Below are 18,630 nucleotides of genomic sequence, written 5' to 3' on the forward strand. Positions count from 1 at the left end.
CTGCTTTTCAAGGATGCCGTGTCTCATTTAAAGCTGTGAGGCAAGCACCAGAGTTCATACAAACTCTGAGAGGTTTAGACAAAAGGATGTAAAGGTTTCACAGTGTGTCCATAGACTGGCAATTAATTATGCTTATCGGTGCATTGCAGAAAATCAAGCTTCACTGCTCAAATATTTCTTTCTTTATGGGCATCGTATCAAGACCACAACTTGTTAAGCCTATAAATCGTCTACATAGCAACAAAATCTAACAAACAAGGCATATAAACTTACTCAGGTGACCAAAGATCCGTAGCGGACTGCACCAGGGACAATTTCAAGAACATATTGAAAATCAAACTAATAGTTAGTTCCAATATGATCTCTCGCTTTATAAGCCATTTTCAATTTACTCTTACATTGGACATCAGAGTATATAAGCGGCCGAGACTTACGTAATCAAAATGTTCCTTGTGACCGAAATTAATGTAATCATTTAAGCAAATGGAATAATAATACCTTTACAATGTCAATAAATAAAAGAAACAAAAAAATTGCTGCATTACCTTTTCAGTTGATAAAACCCGAAGAGAAATGTTGCGAGTTTCAAGCAGCACACCGAAATCTTGTTACAAAGTAACACCTGTATTGTGTAAAACAAATTGCTTCTGTTGCCTTTTATATTGCCGATACGTCTAATATAAGTGGTGTTGTATAGGAATCGCATGAACGTGATCATGGGCACGAGTGATGTTTTGAAAGTTTCAAAATATCACGAGCGACCATAAATCGCGAAATGTACGTGCAAGTGCATGCGATTTTTTATTTCTTCTATTTTTCTCAACAAAGTTACTCAAACACGCTATTTGTACACGTTACGTAATGCATAACACGCGTCAATGGCTTCCAAAATGCTCACACGTTATATTTGAACCAATCAGAAAGATAATTGGGTGGCTTTACACTGGACTCTTAAGTGCACTTCAAGCGACAAAATATGTGAAATTTTAACATTGCTCATTCACTTTGTGCAAAAGTCTCTCAGAAAGTGTTTGAAGCACATAAAGCCAGTGCTTTGAACTGTGTGCAATAACTGCGTTCAGAGAAAACTGTTACTAAGTAAGCAGAGGCTTATATTTCATTTCCATATTACACTGCTGCACTAACCCCCACCCCTCCCCCGTTCCTCAGGCCAACGTAACGCTCTTGTTACAAGTAGAACGTGAGGGACTGGGCCCAGCCCCAGGTTACTTATTATTATGGGATCGAAAATCCCACGCGTTGGCGAGAATGAAAACGAAACGAGGATCGATGAGAAAACGTGTTGTCATTGTAGTTTTGTAGTAGTTCCTGTGGGAGATTGAGTAGAGTGTAACATTTGGTGACCCCGACGTGACGAAGAAACCATCGAAATGTCTATAGAAGTCGTCGAAGAGATTCAGATAGAGGTGAGAACAGCAATTTGTCAGCTTAGCGAAGCGAGTCTTCGAGAAATCTGTGCGGGGCTACATATCGAAGTTAAAAGAGACGGATACAGGACGTCTGGCGTTAATACAAATCCTAACGAAATATTTAGACGCCGAAGAACTCGGAACTGAAGCACTAACGAATCTCAGAGAAACAATTAAAGAAAAGAAACCGGCAACGAAGGACGCGAAGAGTGAACAAGAGGGTGGTGTGAAAACCGAACATGTGGATCAGAAGTCTGCTGTCAAGTCAAGCACAAATGCAGTTACGCCTAAAGAAACCACAGCGATTCCACCGTTCAGGAAGGAATTTAAAATATCGGGACAGATTGGAGATTCACGTCAGAAAGATCGCTTGAGCTTTACCAGTCTTGCTCACCAAATTAACGCTGGATTGAAACGGGGCTATAAAGAAGAAGAAATTGTCGAGGCCGTTATTCGAGCCATCAATCCAGGCCTTAGATTGAGGAGCTACTTGGAAGGTAAACCCGATCTAGATCTTGCCAGATTACGTAAAATACTCCGGTCACATTACCAAGAAAGGGGGGCTACGGAAATGTATCAGCTGCTCAGTTCGGCAGTACAGGAAGCTGGGGAGACCCCTCAGGACTTTCTTGTTCGCCTCCTTGATCTAAAGCAGAAAGTATTGTTTGCATCTCAAGAAGCAGGATCTGATTTGAAGTATGACCCAAAGCTGGTACAGTGCATGTTTCTGCATTCATTATTAACTGGGTTACGGAATGATAACATTAAAATGGAGATAAAACCATGCCTGCAAAACACCCAAGTGGAAGATGAAGAACTTTTTGAGAAATTGAATGCAGCAGTTAGTAATGAAACAGAAAGAATGCAGAAGCTTGATTCTCGTCATGACCAGCTCACAAACCGAACCCCCACACAGCTTGTAGCTCAATTGGCCACCCATGACGACAGCCATGCCTCAGTTGAAGGTAAAACCCCAGAAAAGCCACCAAAAGTTAACCTTCTTACTGAGGTTAGAGAGTTGAAAGCGGAATTGGCTGCTATCCGGGAGGGCATGGAACAACAAAGCCACGCTAGCCCTCACCCACAGTACAACCCTGTAGAGCAAGGGAGGGTTCGCCCTAGAGGGTGCTGGAATTGTGAAAGACAAGGAAGGGGTTTCCGTTGCAACCATTGTTTCAACTGTGGTGATGTCGGCCACTTCAGTTACCAATGCCTAAGGTCAAGCCGAAGGGGCTATAACTCAGCAAGCCCCCAGGGAAACAGACAAGGGTTGCCCCCACGGGACAAGGAGCAGCCCCCCCGATTCACGAGCAGTCCCAACAATGCATGAACTGTGGAAAGAGGGAGGATTGGGCACATCAATACTTGCGGTGTTCACAGTGCCATACTAGCCACTATTGTTCAAAAGTTTGTCAAAGGGAACATTGGGAGAAGCATAAGAAACTATGTCAAGCCATTAGCGAAGTTGAACTGAGGGAAAGGGCAAGTGTTGAAACATTGAAAACGTCGTTCAGTTCCCACCTAACCCCGAGACAACGCTCTAAACTCACCAAATTAGTGGGAAGAAAATGTGTGGTTTCCTGCTTGATTCAAGGGGAAAAGGTGGATGCCCTGTGGGATACCGGAGCTCAAGTTTGTGTTGTGTCCAAACATTGGAAAGAAATTAACCTACCAAACGAGCCAGTAAGAGACATAAGCGAGTTATTGGGGGAAGATGGATTAAATCTCCAGGCCGTGAACGGTACAAAAATCGCATATGATGGCTGGATTGAGGTAGAGTTCCAGTTGGTTGGGGAGGACGGGTACTCGGAGCCATTGACAGTACCCATACTAATAGGAAGTGAAGATAATCAGGAGTATCCCATCATCGGCTTTAATGTCATTGAAGAGGTCATTAAGAGGAGTAGTAGCCCCAACACAACCAGCCTATTGCCCCGAATAGTGAATGACTCGTTCCCATCTGTGAAAGAGGGCGAAGCAAGAGCGCTGGTTAATTTCATCCAAAGTATGGATGATGAAGCTGACACCGGTATGCTCAGAGTCGGCAGACAAGACATACGTGTCCCACCAGGAGAGACTGTGAGAGTCAAATGTCAGGTACACTTTGGACTATTAGAAGAAGATTTGCCTGTTGTGTTTGAGCCCAAAGAGGAAGGGGCGTGGCCTGAGGGGCTAGAAGTTCAGGGCTGTCTCCACCGAATCTCCCCGAGGTCTTCGAGCCGAATGTATGTTCCAGTATGCAACAACACCGAACAAGAGATGACCTTACGTAGGCGGACAGAACTGGGCACTATACAGTTAGTGCAGTCCGTCACGCCACTGCCAGTCGAAGCTGAACAGAAACAAGAGAAAGAGGAAGGTGAAACTTGGAGTGAGGCAACCAGTTATGAGTGGGAGCCAAGTCAGCCCGAACAAAGTAAAGCAAAGTGGACTCCCCCAGTTGACTTGAGCCATTTGTCAAGTGAGCAACGGGTGATTGTCAAGGAGATGTTGAGGGAAGAATCCGGGGCCTTCGCTATAGATGATGGTGACATTGGATGTGCCGAACATTTGAAATTGGAAATCAACCTGAGAGATGACGTCCCAGTACAAAAAACATACAATTCAATTCCAAAGCCCTTGTACGAAGAGGTAAAGTCACACTTGCAGGATATGATCAATCGTGGTTGGATAAGCAACTCAAAGTCACCCTACTCTTCCCCAGTGGTGTGTGTGAGAAAAAAAGACGGCAGTCTGAGACTATGTGTTGACTATAGGCAGTTAAACAGCAAAACTGAGGATGACCGCCAGCCCATCCCTCGCATCCAAGACATCCTGAATAGTCTCAGTGGGAACACTTACTTTTCAGTGTTAGACCAAGGAAAGGCATATCATCAAGGATTCGTAGCAGAAGAACACCGACATCTAACAGCGTTCATCACCCCCTGGGGTTTATACCAGTGGAACCGGATTCCTTTTGGCCTTAAAAATGCACCGGCAGCTTACCAGAGGTACATGGAGAAATGCCTAGAAGGTCTCCGCGATGAAATATGTATTCCATATCTTGATGATGTCCTGGTGTACAGTAGAACATTTTCTGAGCATGTAGACAATGTGCGAAAGGTACTTAAACGTTTGCAGGAGTATAGTATCAAGCTGAAGCCAAAGAAATGTGAGTTGTTTAAGCCCCGTGTTCGTTACTTAGGCAGAATAGTCTCAGCAGATGGCTACACGATGGACTCAGCAGACGTTGCAGCAGTGGCAGCCCTTAAGGAAACTAAACCAAGAACTGTTGGTGAATTGCGCAAACTCCTGGGTTTCATAAGCTATTACCGCCAATATATTCGCGACTTCTCCAGATTAGCCAAACCCCTTTATGACCTACTTTCAGTTAAAGAATGCAGTGACCAGCCCAGCAGAGCTAAAGGACAGAAAGAGCACCCCAAGTGGAAGTTGCCGACATCGAAAGGACAATCGTCATCAAATCACAAAATCCCGTGGAATGAAAGACACCAAGAGCGATTAAACTTCCTAATTGAACTTCTTATGCAGCCAGGGGTAATGGCTTACCCTGACTTTGAACGACCATTTGTACTGCACACGGATGCCTCAAGCGAAGGACTTGGGGCGGTGCTCTACCAAGAACAAGGGGGGAAATTGAGAGTTGTTGGCTATGGCTCAAGGACATTGACGCCCGCGGAACGGAACTACCACTTGCACTCAGGAAAGTTAGAATTCTTGGCCCTAAAGTGGGCAATTACTGACAAATTCAGGGATTACTTATTCTATGCTCCATCCTTCGCTGTTTTCACTGACAATAACCCGTTAACGTATGTGATGTCATCAGCAAAGTTGAATGCCACGGGGCATCGGTGGGTGGCCGAGTTAGCGGATTATAACTTTACAATCAAGTACCGACCGGGCAAGACTAATGTTGACGCGGATGTTCTGTCAAGAATCCCATTGGACATGGACAAGTATATGAGCGATTGTACAGAGGAAGTACCCAAAGATGTCTTTGAAGCAACCGTGGAAGCAGTTAGAGAACAGGCAAAAGGCACAATCCCATGGGTTACGGCAATTGCCGCAGACTTGACAACTCCTGAACCGACATTAAAGGATCTGAATCTAAAACCCTTCAGCCCTAGTGAAATCAAGGAGGCACAGCACTCGGATAGTGCTATATGCCGCGTGCTTTACTACAAGACACACGGGATCAAACCGGGTGGTGGCCAACTGAAGAATGAACCTCATGGAGTTACCAACCTTATGAGAGAATGGAAGAAACTGGAAGTTGATGAACATGGTATCCTGCGACGAAGAACAAGCTCTAAGATACAATTAGTTCTGCCACACAACTTCATCCCAGTGGTACTTAAAGAACTACACACAGAGATGGGACACCTTGGAGTGGAGAGAGTCGCAGAACTTGCAAGGTCCCGCTTCTACTGGTCACATATGTACCGTGACATAGAGTATTTTGTGACACAACGTTGCAGATGCATCAAACAGAAGAAACCAAACACAGTCACGAAAGCACCTATGATGCACCTGATGACATCAGCACCCTTTGAAGTAGTTTCCATTGATTTTCTGCATCTGGACAAGAGCAAAGGTGGATATGAATATGTACTGCTGATTGTTGATAACTTTACCAAATATGCCCAAGCCTATGCAACGCGCAACAAGACGGCCCGCACTGCTGCTGAGAAGATCTACAATGAGTTTATCCCAAGGTTCGGTTTCCCAGCACGAATACCTCACGACCAAGGTGGTGAGTTTGAAAACAAATTGTTCCACAACCTAGAACGTCTCAGTGGAGTTGCCAGCTCGCGAACCACTCCATACCACCCACAGGGCAATGGCCAGGTAGAACGCATGAACCGAACGTTACTCTCGATGCTAAGGACCCTCCCGGAGGAAAAGAAATCGAACTGGAAAGATTCCTTAAACAAGCTTATACATGCGTACAACTGCACAAGACACGAAACGACTGGGTTCTCGCCATTTTACCTGATGTTTGGCCGTTCCCCACGATTACCAGTTGATTTGCTGTTTGACCTAGACAACGACCTTCAACAGGGTGATTACCAGGACTATGTAAAGACGTGGCAAACAGATATGAGACGGGCCTACGACCTAGCATCTAGGAACACCCAGAAATCGTCAGCCAGGAGTAAAGTGTATTACGACAAGAAGGCTTCCGCAGCAGTCCTACTCCCCGGCGACCGCGTACTTGTTAGAAACCTTTCAGAAAGGGGAGGACCTGGAAAGCTCCGTTCACACTGGGAAGAGCAAATTTATGTAGTTGAGGAACGCATATCTGATAGTCCAGTCTATCGAGTAAAGCCAGAACTTGGCCGTGGGAAACAGCGAGTGTTACACCGTAACTTGCTACTTCCTTGTGATGCTTTACCACTGCCTAAACCAACGAGAGCATCATCCAAGACCACCCAACTAAGACCTAGAGTGCCACCTCAGCCTGAAGACATTGGAGAGAGTTCCGATGATGAGTATGAGATGAACACACTGTCCTCTCCAGTCACCCATGAAATAGCCTTTCCGGCGGAAGTAGACACCCCTCCTATGGACCCACAGGACCACTGTGATAATGAAGATTGTGCCACTATGTCAGATACCAGGGACCAACCTGACCCACAAGTGGACACTGGTGACTCATCAGCGCCAAATTCATCCGTTCTAGATGTGACTGATATGGCCCCTGAGGAAAGTGACAATTCAGATTCAGAGGAACACCTAGAGGGAGCTACGCGACCTAGAAGGGAGAGACGACCCCCTCGGATTCTGACTTACAGTCAGATGGGGGTACCCGAGTACCAACGTTTAAACCCAGTAGTAAACGCAATTCAATGCCCTCAGGTGATACTTCCCTACCAAGTCATGGCCAACTGGCTTGTACCTCACTGCCGGTGTGTTCACTGCACCCCGCACATCCCAGTTATTCCACAGCTGCAGTATATACCACAGCCCATATGGACAAACCAGTAATGAACACTCCTGAAGTCACAACTGATTACTCCGAGTATTAACCATGGACAAGCAGACCTGTTGCTCGCCTTTTGTGACTTAACTCATAAGCGAAATTTGTGTTGGATTTTCCCTCTAGTTACAAACTGTTAAAGACAAAACCTGCGGATAATGGAACTGCCACAATAAGTATTCAGTTTGAAACATGATGAGAACTGACGCTCCCTCCTAACCATTGTTCTTTTTGGTTTTGTATTTCCTGTTATAATGTCGGGACGACATTTCTGTTGGAGGGGAGTGTGTTACAAGTAGAACGTGAGGGACTGGGCCCAGCCCCAGGTTACTTATTATTATGGGATCGAAAATCCCACGCGTTGGCGAGAATGAAAACGAAACGAGGATCGATGAGAAAACGTGTTGTCATTGTAGTTTTGTAGTAGTTCCTGTGGGAGATTGAGTAGAGTGTAACACTCTCAACTAGTCATTTTCCAATGGCTTAGCACTGTCATTTGTTTGTCATTTCTTCGCCACCATTGCACTACTGCACTGCAGCCACTCCCTCCCCCCTTACTTCCTCGGGCCAACACAATGCGTGCAGCTTCTCATTCTGAACCGGGAATAAGCGTGCAAAAAAAAAAATTAAAACACTTTTTGCGAATACCTCGTATTAATTCTAAGGCCTGACTATCACTACTCTTTTTTTCTTTTTTAAAATAAGAATATATTTTATAACAATATCGAGGCTGAAATTTGCAGAATTTGAAGAATATTTTAAGAATAACCCGACGCTGAGATTTTGAAAAGAATATAATTCTCTGTGTTGAATTTGTAAATACAATACAATCGTCTGTTTTTAACTAAACCGTATAAGATTCTCCCTTTCTTTAAACGGAAAGACTACCCAGAAAACTACAGCACTAGCCGTATGTTCGATGTTAACAACATTTCTGTAAGACGTTATGTGTATCTGTATCAGACTTTATTGACCACAATCTGGCTCCAAAATTACTTAAACACCATCCAGACATCAAATACATTAAAAAACTGTCATACCCCATAATCTAAGAAAATTCACACGGATATTTTAGGCTAAAATCGGCAAAAAATAGGAATGTTCAGCCTGGGCCGGAAAAACAATATTCGTATGTATAAAAACGAGGGTACGCCTGTAGCATACAAACTCTGAGAAGATTTAAGCAAAAGGACGTGAAGGTTTCACAGTGTTTCCATAGACTCTTACACTTAATTCTGTTTAAACATGAAATTTTTTTAGGGGCACCGTTCCAAGACCATGACTTGTTAAGCCTATAATTCGTTTAGATAGCAACAGAAGCTAACAAGCAAAGAAATATACACTTACTCAAGTGACGAAAGATCCGTTACGGACTGCACCAGCGACAATTTTAAGAACATATTGAAAATCAAACTGTAAATATTATGTAATAGTAAATTCTAATACTCTTATATTGGGCAGCAGAGTGTATAAACGGCCGAGAATTCAGTAAGCAAAATGTTTCGCGCGAACGAAACTTATGAAATCGGCTTTCGGGAAAATAGAATTATAATACCTTTGCGATGTAAATAAATAGTAAAAACAAAAACAAATTGCTAAATTACCTTTTCAGATGATAACACTCGAAGGGAAATGTTGCGAGTTTGAACCAGCACGCCGAAATCCTCTCACAAAGTGGCAGTCTAATTATGTAAAACAAATTGCTTGTTGCTTTTTTATACTTTTATGCTAATTAGCATATTGCTGTACGTCAAGTGGTGTTGTATAGAAAATCGCCTGATCGTACGTGATCATGGGCACGAATGTTTCAAACAATGAAATATTACGAGTGACAATAAATAGCTATAAATCAAGAAATACACGAGCAAGTTCTTGCGAATTTTTATTTCTTATATTGTCTACAAAATTGCCCAAACGCTCTATTTTGTACGCGTAACGTACTGCATAAAACGCTTCAATGGTTTCCAAGCTGCTCACATGCTCTTTTTGAATCAATCAGAAAAATAATTAGTCGGACTCAAACTAGAACCTTAAGTTCACTACAAGTGCGCTTGAAGCGCACTTGAAGTGCCTGGATTTGTTGGTAAGGAACGGCGTTCACACACGTATAAGTGAGCAGTCTGGAAGGGAATTTACTTTATTTTGGGGGTTCAATTAAGCGGGAAAAAACTCTGCCATACATGAGTTTATATCAAAACTTCTGCGAAGACAAGGATCGTAAAACTATTCAGCTGAACTATAACAAGCCGTGATTTTCCGTATTAAAGATCATCTTTTTATAAAATAGGAGAGTCCAAACGTTTGGATGAAATAATACCACTTCTTTAAAATAAACACATAATCTTGCTCTCCGACGCGAATGTTCCAATTCGATCCAGGGCACAGCAGCGAGCTTTCTCAAAAATTAAGCGTGTAAAGTGTGCGCGAGTATCAGCCCTCGAACTTCGTTCTCAAGCTGATATTTGTTTTTTGGCACATAACATTTCCGCTGTTTACATACAAATCTCAATCACATCATATAATTGTTTAATATCGGTGAATGCCAATGACTTCATGCCCAGGCTTAATAGCACCAGAACTAACATTATTATGTCACTACAGTCGAAGCTTTTCGGAACCCACCATCTAGGGAATTCGAAAAATGTCCTCGTGACCGTTTGCTTAAAAAGAGCGCTCACTCTTAAGCAACTACACGATGAGACAAACGGGTCTGGTCGCTTACGGGAGCTTTAATGCTAATTAAAATTAAAATTGCTTTTACTATCTCTTACTAAGTTATTTTATTCCGAGCGACGATGTTGAAACTTTTAAAAATGGACGAGTGACCAGTATAAGATATATTATAACATTTAAAAGACGTTCTCTGGTTATTATATAGCGTATTTAATTCTTAGGATTTTAACTTTTAGGATTTAGGATTTTAGGTTTTTAAAGAATTAGGATTTTAATTTTAAAGTATTGTAAAGCGCCATGGACAATTAGTGGAAAATGGCGCTATATAAATGTATATTTATTTTATTTTTATTTATTTATTTATTTTTATTAAAATGGTTTGAAAATTAAGAGATTTCGATTACCAGTCTGCAATCTTTGAGAAATAGTGATTAAAAAGCGCTATCGTTAAAATATTTATAAAAATATATACGTGGTTAAAAGTGTGAAGTAGAAAAAATTTCGCTAAAAACAAAACGATAGTTGTGCAGAAATGAAATGCTTATATGAAGTTCATAAAAGAATAGAATATTGCCTAGGTAATGTTTTGAGTTATTGTCCGATTCAATTGTGATTGCGGTATGCCAGGATTTCAGTGTTTTCCTCACGCGAAAATTCCCTTAGCACAAGTTGTAACAGCGAAAATCATATGAACCGAAAACAGTGAAAGGTTAAATTATATAATTTTCTAGAGTTCTTTCCGTTGTTGATGCCTTTGTCCCCAATGTTTTGCCTCTGAGAAGAATATATATACAAACAGCGATTAAGCGTGATTCAAAATCGTTGCAGAATGCAAGGTAGATGTGTTGTTGGAGGGAGTTGCAGTACAGCAAGCTTAGGAGAGAGCTATTCTCTTAATTCAATTCCTCTATCTCGATGGCACTCGTCAGTCCAGAAGCGAGAAAAAGACGAAAGAAGTGTGCTGCCTTATACGAATTCGGCAAGAGGGAGAGAGGGAGCCATTTAGAGCAGTTCTTCGATCTCGGGTTCGCCGCTATTGTAAAAACCAAGAGATTTTCATGGCCTGTATATTCTTTTCTAACATCTAGTACAAAGTTCGACATTGTTAAGGCAGAGAAGACACGAATTTGGGATAATCTGGGAGCCATCTGACTATTCTATTGACACGAAGTGAGTTAATTATATGGCAAATTAATCGCTTCGCATTTTTTGTCCTCGAAATAGAAAGTTTTCTAAACGGATAGTCAATGACACGTACGTCTTACAACGGTGCGATTAAGATTAGGGAGGCTTGAGCCTTCGAACTGCAGAACCAGCTATGCATTTATTTTTGGATTTTATTTACAACCGCACGCAAGCTACACGCACGAAGTCCACAATGCCGCTGAGTTTCTTTAAAGGCCCTTCCGCAATTGTTTTGTTTTATCTCAGTTACAGAATTAAAACGAATCAAGCATTCATAAGTATATAAGGAAAGTAAAACAAACCATTTAGATTCGACTTTACGGACGGAGATTGTTGTGCTGAAAGGAAAATGTGCCTGTTTTCGAATCAAACACTCAGGTTGTTTTACTTTTAAAACAGAAGAACAGTCAGGGAGAAATGTATTTATTTAACTGATACGTACCATACTGAACCTTTTGTCAAGATCTTTTCGAACGATTTTTAATTACTAGTACGAAAGATGCAAATTTATGTAACTCGCAATGTTCGCACACACTAATATTGACTTTGTATAATACGGTCGGTCGGCAATAACGAAGCGAAAAGGCGGATTTTTCCACGAAATTTTTCGTGTTCATTGACATTTTTATAACTCTTCAATAGCTATAAGTTAACTCTTTAGCCATGGTTTTAACCTTTATAAGCTAAATAGGCCGGCAAATTGTCGATCGTGACTTCCCTGACTTGCAGTGTGTGGCGGGCTCAACTGGCGACCCGCACTTCGAAATCGAAAAAAATATATACACCGAGCCGTCCTAATCGTAGCTAGACTCCGAATTGTATTGCTAGATGATGCAGTTCTTTCATTGAGAAGCGAGGGCGCCAGACTTGCTCTTCCATATTGACACTTGCAGTAACAAAAGCATAGTCATAGTGAGGAGGTAAGGTTTGTCCATGACAAGATAAAGAAGTTCGTATCAACTTTGGACTCTCTAGATCTGTTCCTGCACAGGCTTCCCGTATGCGACAGCTTGCGTATATAGAGAGTTGTATGGGAAAATCACCGATCGTAAAAAAAATTGTGTAAATAACTAACACATGTGAAATAAAGTTTTCCTGCCTCAAATGTGTCGTGAACCCTCGGGTGTCAGCGCATGACTTGGTTTAAATGGACCAATCAGAGTTGAGGATGAAACCAGCTACTTGACCTTTGCGCAACGGCCGTTGGCGCGGACCTGCCCACACTGAGCATATCAGGAAAGCCGAAGAGGCTAACTTTAAGCCAAATTTTGCGTTCTTCGCGAGTCTTTCGACCGCCGAAGCACATGTATGTGGAGTGAAATTTATTGGGCTTTATGGAACTGTTGGTTTTATTGCGATTCGGGACTTTTCCTTTTGAGGAGAAAGCGATTTGTGGAGTGACGTCTGGCCAGCGATCGATGGAGTGGTCTGCCTTTCCATTCTTTTAGAAGGAGAGACAACAGTTTCGAACAACTCCACTAAACGGCGTCAGAATGGCTTTAAAATCGGCACAAGGGACAAGTACGCGACACATTTGAGGTAGGAAAACTCTATTACAAATGAGATAGTTATTTAAACAATTTTTTTACGATGGGTGATTTTCCCATATGATTCTCTATATACACAACCTGTCGCATACACCACGTATTTTGAGCTTGGGAAGCCTGTGGTTCCTGTTGATATAAACGTAACAAAACCTCAGTGAAACTCCACTCTTTCCATGGTCTTTCCATGGCCGCGTCTACTATTAAACTGTGTATATTTCCTTAATTAAGACATCAAAGTATAAAAACACTTGCAGAGCGTTAAATAACACACTCTTGTAAGAGAATCGGCGTTTCGTTCAATTTCGCTATGGTTAAGAAGAGGAAAACAAGAATAAGATTTTTTACCTTATTTGGCTAAATTTTACAACGTTATTAGTCCTTTTGTTGTTGGGTTGTGTTGTCATGCATTTACTGAATTCACATTTTGTCGCAATCACCAACACAAGCAAAATAAAAAGACTATTCTTGATTGTCTGCAACAATTTAGCGCATGTTAAACCTGCTAAGCAGGAATGGCGTGAAAAATAGAACATAAGTACACGAAAAATTTAAGAGACCATGTGGAATTTAACTCGCAATTGTATACCTTTTCAAAGAATGCCAAATAAATTTGCTTAAACGTTTTCCAGTTTAAATCTACTGTTTTAGCAAATCTATAACACAAACAGATCGAAAAAAGATGCTCTGAGCACTGGTTGATAAACTCAGTGACAACGAAAAGAAGGTATATTCCTGCGGTTCGTGTTTTCTACATTTCCTTCCTGTTCTCGAATGCCCGTTGTGTCTTATCACAGTGTAATACAAGGTTCAGGCTTCTTTATTTGTTAAATATAAGGCTCCGTAAATAATGTGCTGTACTAATTAACTGCTGTCGTTTTATTATAGCTGGTTGGCCATTATCCCAGTGCAGGCCAACGGTTTCGACAAAAGAAACGTTTGAACTCCGTCTGAATATCCCTTTTAAGAAAAGCGTACACAAAGGGGTTAACAGCCGAATTCGCTACTAAGAACAGAAACCTGAAGTCGTTATTGATGTAACTGCTCCAGGATTCTTTGGACACATTCAAAAGATGAAGAAAAGACGAGGTCATCTCAGTGATGTAGCAAAGCACAAATAGACCAACAACGATACTGATCAGCTTAGCTGAGGACATATTGCGTTCTCGGTGTTGCCTTAGGGAGTCAAAATTGAGCCTCGGGTGATTGAAATGTAACTGAGATTGTACAGCCATTGTCCTGCGGGTATGTCTGCGCGAAATGTACAACACACGCCATGTAGCCACTACCATGACAACGCAGGGAATAAATTCGAGAAATGTCAATAATAAAGCAATGAAAAATTTATCGCATATATTCCTGGTTTCTGGTGAGGACGAGAATATCCATGTAAAAGGAAGTAAGCAGACGAAAAAAGGGAGAGTCCATGCTGAAAATATAAAGCGAGGAACTCGGCGCCATGTCATCAGAGTGACGTATCTAAGTGGGAGAGCCACAGCAACGAAGCGATCCGCTGTGACGACACACAAGTTGCAAACCGATGAATAGAAGAAGAAATAATGGGACGAAGCCAAAATTCGTAAATTGTGGTATCCTGAAATATTTTTGCGCACACAGGTAAATGGTATAGTGAAGAATCCAACACAAAAATCAGCCACAGCGAGAGAAACAATGAATGCATTGGTTGATGAATGAAGCCGCTTTTTCACAGCGATAAAGTAAATCACAAAACCATTTCCTAGAAGTCCCAAACCACTTAGAATACATGTTAGAGGGAAGATCCAGCTGCTCATATTGAGTGCGTTGTTAAGCAGCGGGAGTGTGTCAACCCGGTTACTTGCCGGTTATACATCTAAATTGTAACTGCCTGTTCGGCGAGGTGTTAGTTGCTGATAAAGATGGGCGAAACCTTTTGTCGTTCGTATTTATACATTGAATTTTAGTTTCCAAATGAATATAGTTTTTTCCTGATTGATCGGCTACGAGTCACTGCCAATTTATTTTTTACTGTTGCTTTACTTGGTGTTTGTTTCTTATCAACCTGCTTTTGTGTTGTAAATTGAAAACTTAGCGAAAACTGTCAGATTGTCAGGTTTTTTGAAAGAAAGGTAAACAATTATTAATTTACACGGAAAACTGTTTCCATGTATATTTAAAATACTTTTCCTTTTCGACATCAATCGACGAAACCTGATCACGGCGCGCTTGTCTTGTACAATAAACGGGGAAAACGAAATCGATATTAAATGCAAAGTAAATGAGCAAAGTTATCTGAGTGTGTGTGAATGTGTGCTTCGTGAACAGCTGTCGCTTTTCTTTGCAGGATAAAGCATTGTTAGGCGTTTTTATCTTTTTGACGTAGCTTTAAATAGCCCTTTTGCTTGTTAACTCCAAACCCCTCTTTAGCACTTTCCTTGTTGTCAATTTTTTTCTTTTGTTCGTTTTTTTGTGACACACTCGGCTATCGCCTCGTGTGCCACTTTTCTGTTCTTACCACATTTTGACGTCATCTGTGATCTATTATGAACAGGCGCACGCAACATGGAATATTTGTTAAATTTATTGTTTCTCTCGTTGGCGCTAATTTTCGGGTTGAATTTTTTAAAGTACCATTTTCTTAGCTGTGCAACAATTTTTCAGGGTACCACAATTCTCGAATTTTAGCTTCATTTCATTATTTCTTCTTTTATTCATCGGCTTGTAATTTGTGTGTCGCAACTGCGGACAACTCACTCTGACAACATCATTGTGCAGAGTTCCTTGCTTTATATTGTCAGCAAGTGCTGTTCTGTTTTTTTTCGTCTGCTTTCTTCCTTTTAAAACATTTAGCGATAAAAAATTACGATAAAACATTTCGTAAAAGCATATTAAAAGTTTGTCGACGACGCTTCGACGTTTGGCCAATCTCAGTATGAGGCCTATTTTATCGGCAACTGGAACGTATAACTACAACTTGGCTAAATGGTTAGAAGAAAAACCCAAACCACTCTCTCTAAATGATTTTACGATTACCGATGCCATTTGCTTCTCTGACAAAATCCGCAACTCACCCATCGGCGAAGATGACATATTGGCGCCTTATGATGTCACAGCCCTCTTTGCTAACGTTTCTTTATAATTAAATGAGACTATCAACATATTAGTCGAAAAAGCGTTCGCCGGTGCTTGGTTTAACCAAACTTATGGCCTTAACCTGCAAAAGTATCAGCTCACAAAATTCCTCAAGATCGATCACCACTACTAACCAGCTTCAGTTTCCAATTCAATGGCCAGCTGTATGAACAAATCGACGATGTGGCTATGGGTTCACCCTTTGGCCCTCTAATGGCCAATGTCTTCCTCTGTCATCTTGAAGACAAGCTTACTCGCGATGGTGTGATGCCCACGTTTTACAAGAGATATGTTCATGACACCTTGGCCAGAATGCCCAGCGCCGATGCTGCAGTTGGTTTTCTCACCACTCTTAACGGCCTCCACCCCAGCCTGTCTTGTACGATGGAGCTTCCTGTTGACAACAAGATCTCCTTTATCGGCATTGCAATAATCAAAAACCGAACAACGATCGACATACAAGCATATAGAAAGCCAAAAAACACTGGCTTGTTGCTGCATTTTCAATGCCACACAGACAAGCGCTATAAAGATTGCTTGCTAAAAACAATGATCCATCGTGCATATGCTCTATCCTCAACGCCTGAAGCCTTCGATAAAGAATGCACCAGACTACGTTCCATCTTTACTCGACTTGATTATCCCTTGGCAGTAATTAATTCTACCATTACCAAAACCATTCAGAGCTTTTCATTTGCCACGAGAGAGAAAAACAAGGAAGGCAGCAGCGTTGTGCGAGTGATTTTGCCCTTCAAAGATCAAACATCAGCTAACGCAGTTAAAAGGCAAATGCGTGATCTCAGTCACAAGATTGGTACTACACTACAACCCGTTTTTATTAGCAGAAAATTGGAACAAGACCTCAAGCCCAGAGAAATCAAGCCTCCAATCGTAAATCAACAGTGCGTAGGCTTTTACATGTGATCTGTGTGATTTGGATTATGTCGGCTTTACAGCTCGACACCTTCACCAACGTATTGTTGAACATAAAAACTCTGCGGTCGGTAAACACTTTTCGACAGCCCATGGGGATACAAGCCTCCACAAAGAAAGCCAATTCCGCATTCTAAAAAAGTACCAAGGAAAATTTTATTGTCTTGTCTACGAGATGCTTTACATCAAGGAGCGCAATCCTAGTCTCAACACGCAGACTGATTCCATTCGCGCAAAACTCTTTGTTTAAAAGAACATTCCATCACGTGATTGTCTTTTTAGTATTTAAACTTTTTTTATCATTCACTCTTTGACTTGATAATGACGTTAGCCAAACGTCGAAACGTCGTCGACATACTTTTAATATGTTTTTACGAAATGTTTTAATCGCAATTTTTTATCGTTAAATTTCTTCCTTTTACATGGATTCTAGTCTTCACCAGGCACGAGGAATATATTCCATATTTTATTATTTTTTTTTTATTGCTATCTTATTGACATTTCTCGAATATATTTCATGCGTTGTCATGGTAGTGGTTATACATGATGTGTTATGCAACACGCGCCCGATGTTCAAATTCGACACTTTGAGAGAACATCGAGAACGCAATATGTTTTCAGCTTAACTGATCACCGTATCATCGTTGTAAAATAAGATAAATGTCAGGTAAATCCAAATTGCACAGTAAGTCGTAAATCAAATTTTGCCAACGTCCAACAAAAAACAACAACAACAACAACAACAACAGTCAACTAAAGTTTCGTGCGCGAAACTATTTCAAAGTTCTGCTTTGTTAATAACTTTTCAGCATTTTTCACGTATAAGATTGAAAGTCATTATTTTGTTTTTCAAAATAAAACGTTGAATAAAACACAAATAGCGGTGATAAACATATCAAACTTACCCATTTTAATAACTTGACGTTTCGTATGCTACGCAACATACATTTTCAAAAGTGGAATAAAGACGTTACAATTTTTTGAAAACTATATATGAAATGTAAATAAGGGGTCTGGAAACATACGAAACGTCAAGTTATTAAAATGCATAAGTTTAATATGTTTATCACCGCTATTTGTGTTTTATTCCTCGTTAAACTACGATGGCCCAAGAACAAAAGCGTTTATAAAACGTTGATATAGCGGTGATTCGTAAGTAAGAAAAAGAAAATGTGGCCTTTCGGCTACTGAAAAAAACTATTTACAGAAATTCTTGTTAAACCCGTGCTTAGTGGCTTAAAGGCTAGCTACGCCCCTGAATGTTTGTCACATTTTAATTTCCAGATGTTACTAACTGACACTTCGGTAACTCTCATGCCTTTATCAGTTATTGGAGACTGATGAGCGCTTAAGAGTTAACCTAAACATCTGAGTAGCAGCTGCAAAATATGAGACATCCGTTATGGGTCTCTGACGAAAAAATTTATCAACTTTTTCAACGATGTCAACTGTATGTCTGTTCAGTGATAGATCACAGAAGACGTCAAAATGTGGTAAGAACATCGGTAACACACTCGGCTATCGCCTCGTGTGGCACGTTTTTGTTCTTACCACATTTTGATGTCATCTGCGATCTATTACAGAACAGACGCACGGAAACATGGAATCTATTTGTTAATTAGATTATTCGCTCTCGATTTTTCTATCGCGTGATAGTTGTTTTAGTATAAATCTACTGGTCGTTGAAAACTTTATCTACTTTATCTTCCAAAACCCCAAGAAGAGGCCGTCATTTTGTTAACAAGGGCTCACTGCTACGCTACTCACTATCTAT

General features: G+C 41.1%; 1 protein-coding gene and 1 pseudogene across 1 annotated transcript; one reads left to right on the forward strand and one right to left on the reverse strand.

The window, feature by feature from the left end:
• Window positions 1-13,711: 13,711 nt before the first annotated feature.
• LOC145485746 (adenosine receptor A2b-like) lies at window positions 13,712-14,906 on the reverse strand. Its single transcript, XM_081464363.1, has one exon. The coding sequence runs from the start codon at window positions 14,603-14,605 to the stop codon at window positions 13,712-13,714; it is 894 nt and encodes a 297-aa protein (XP_081320489.1). The 5' UTR covers window positions 14,606-14,906.
• A 797-nt stretch (window positions 14,907-15,703) lies between these two features.
• LOC145486074 (uncharacterized) lies at window positions 15,704-17,116 on the forward strand (annotated as a pseudogene).
• Window positions 17,117-18,630: the final 1,514 nt, after the last annotated feature.

The sequence above is a fragment of the Orbicella franksi genome, chromosome 4 (genome assembly GCF_964199315.1).
Source record: "Orbicella franksi chromosome 4, jaOrbFran1.1, whole genome shotgun sequence".
NCBI lineage: Eukaryota > Metazoa > Cnidaria > Anthozoa > Scleractinia > Merulinidae > Orbicella > Orbicella franksi.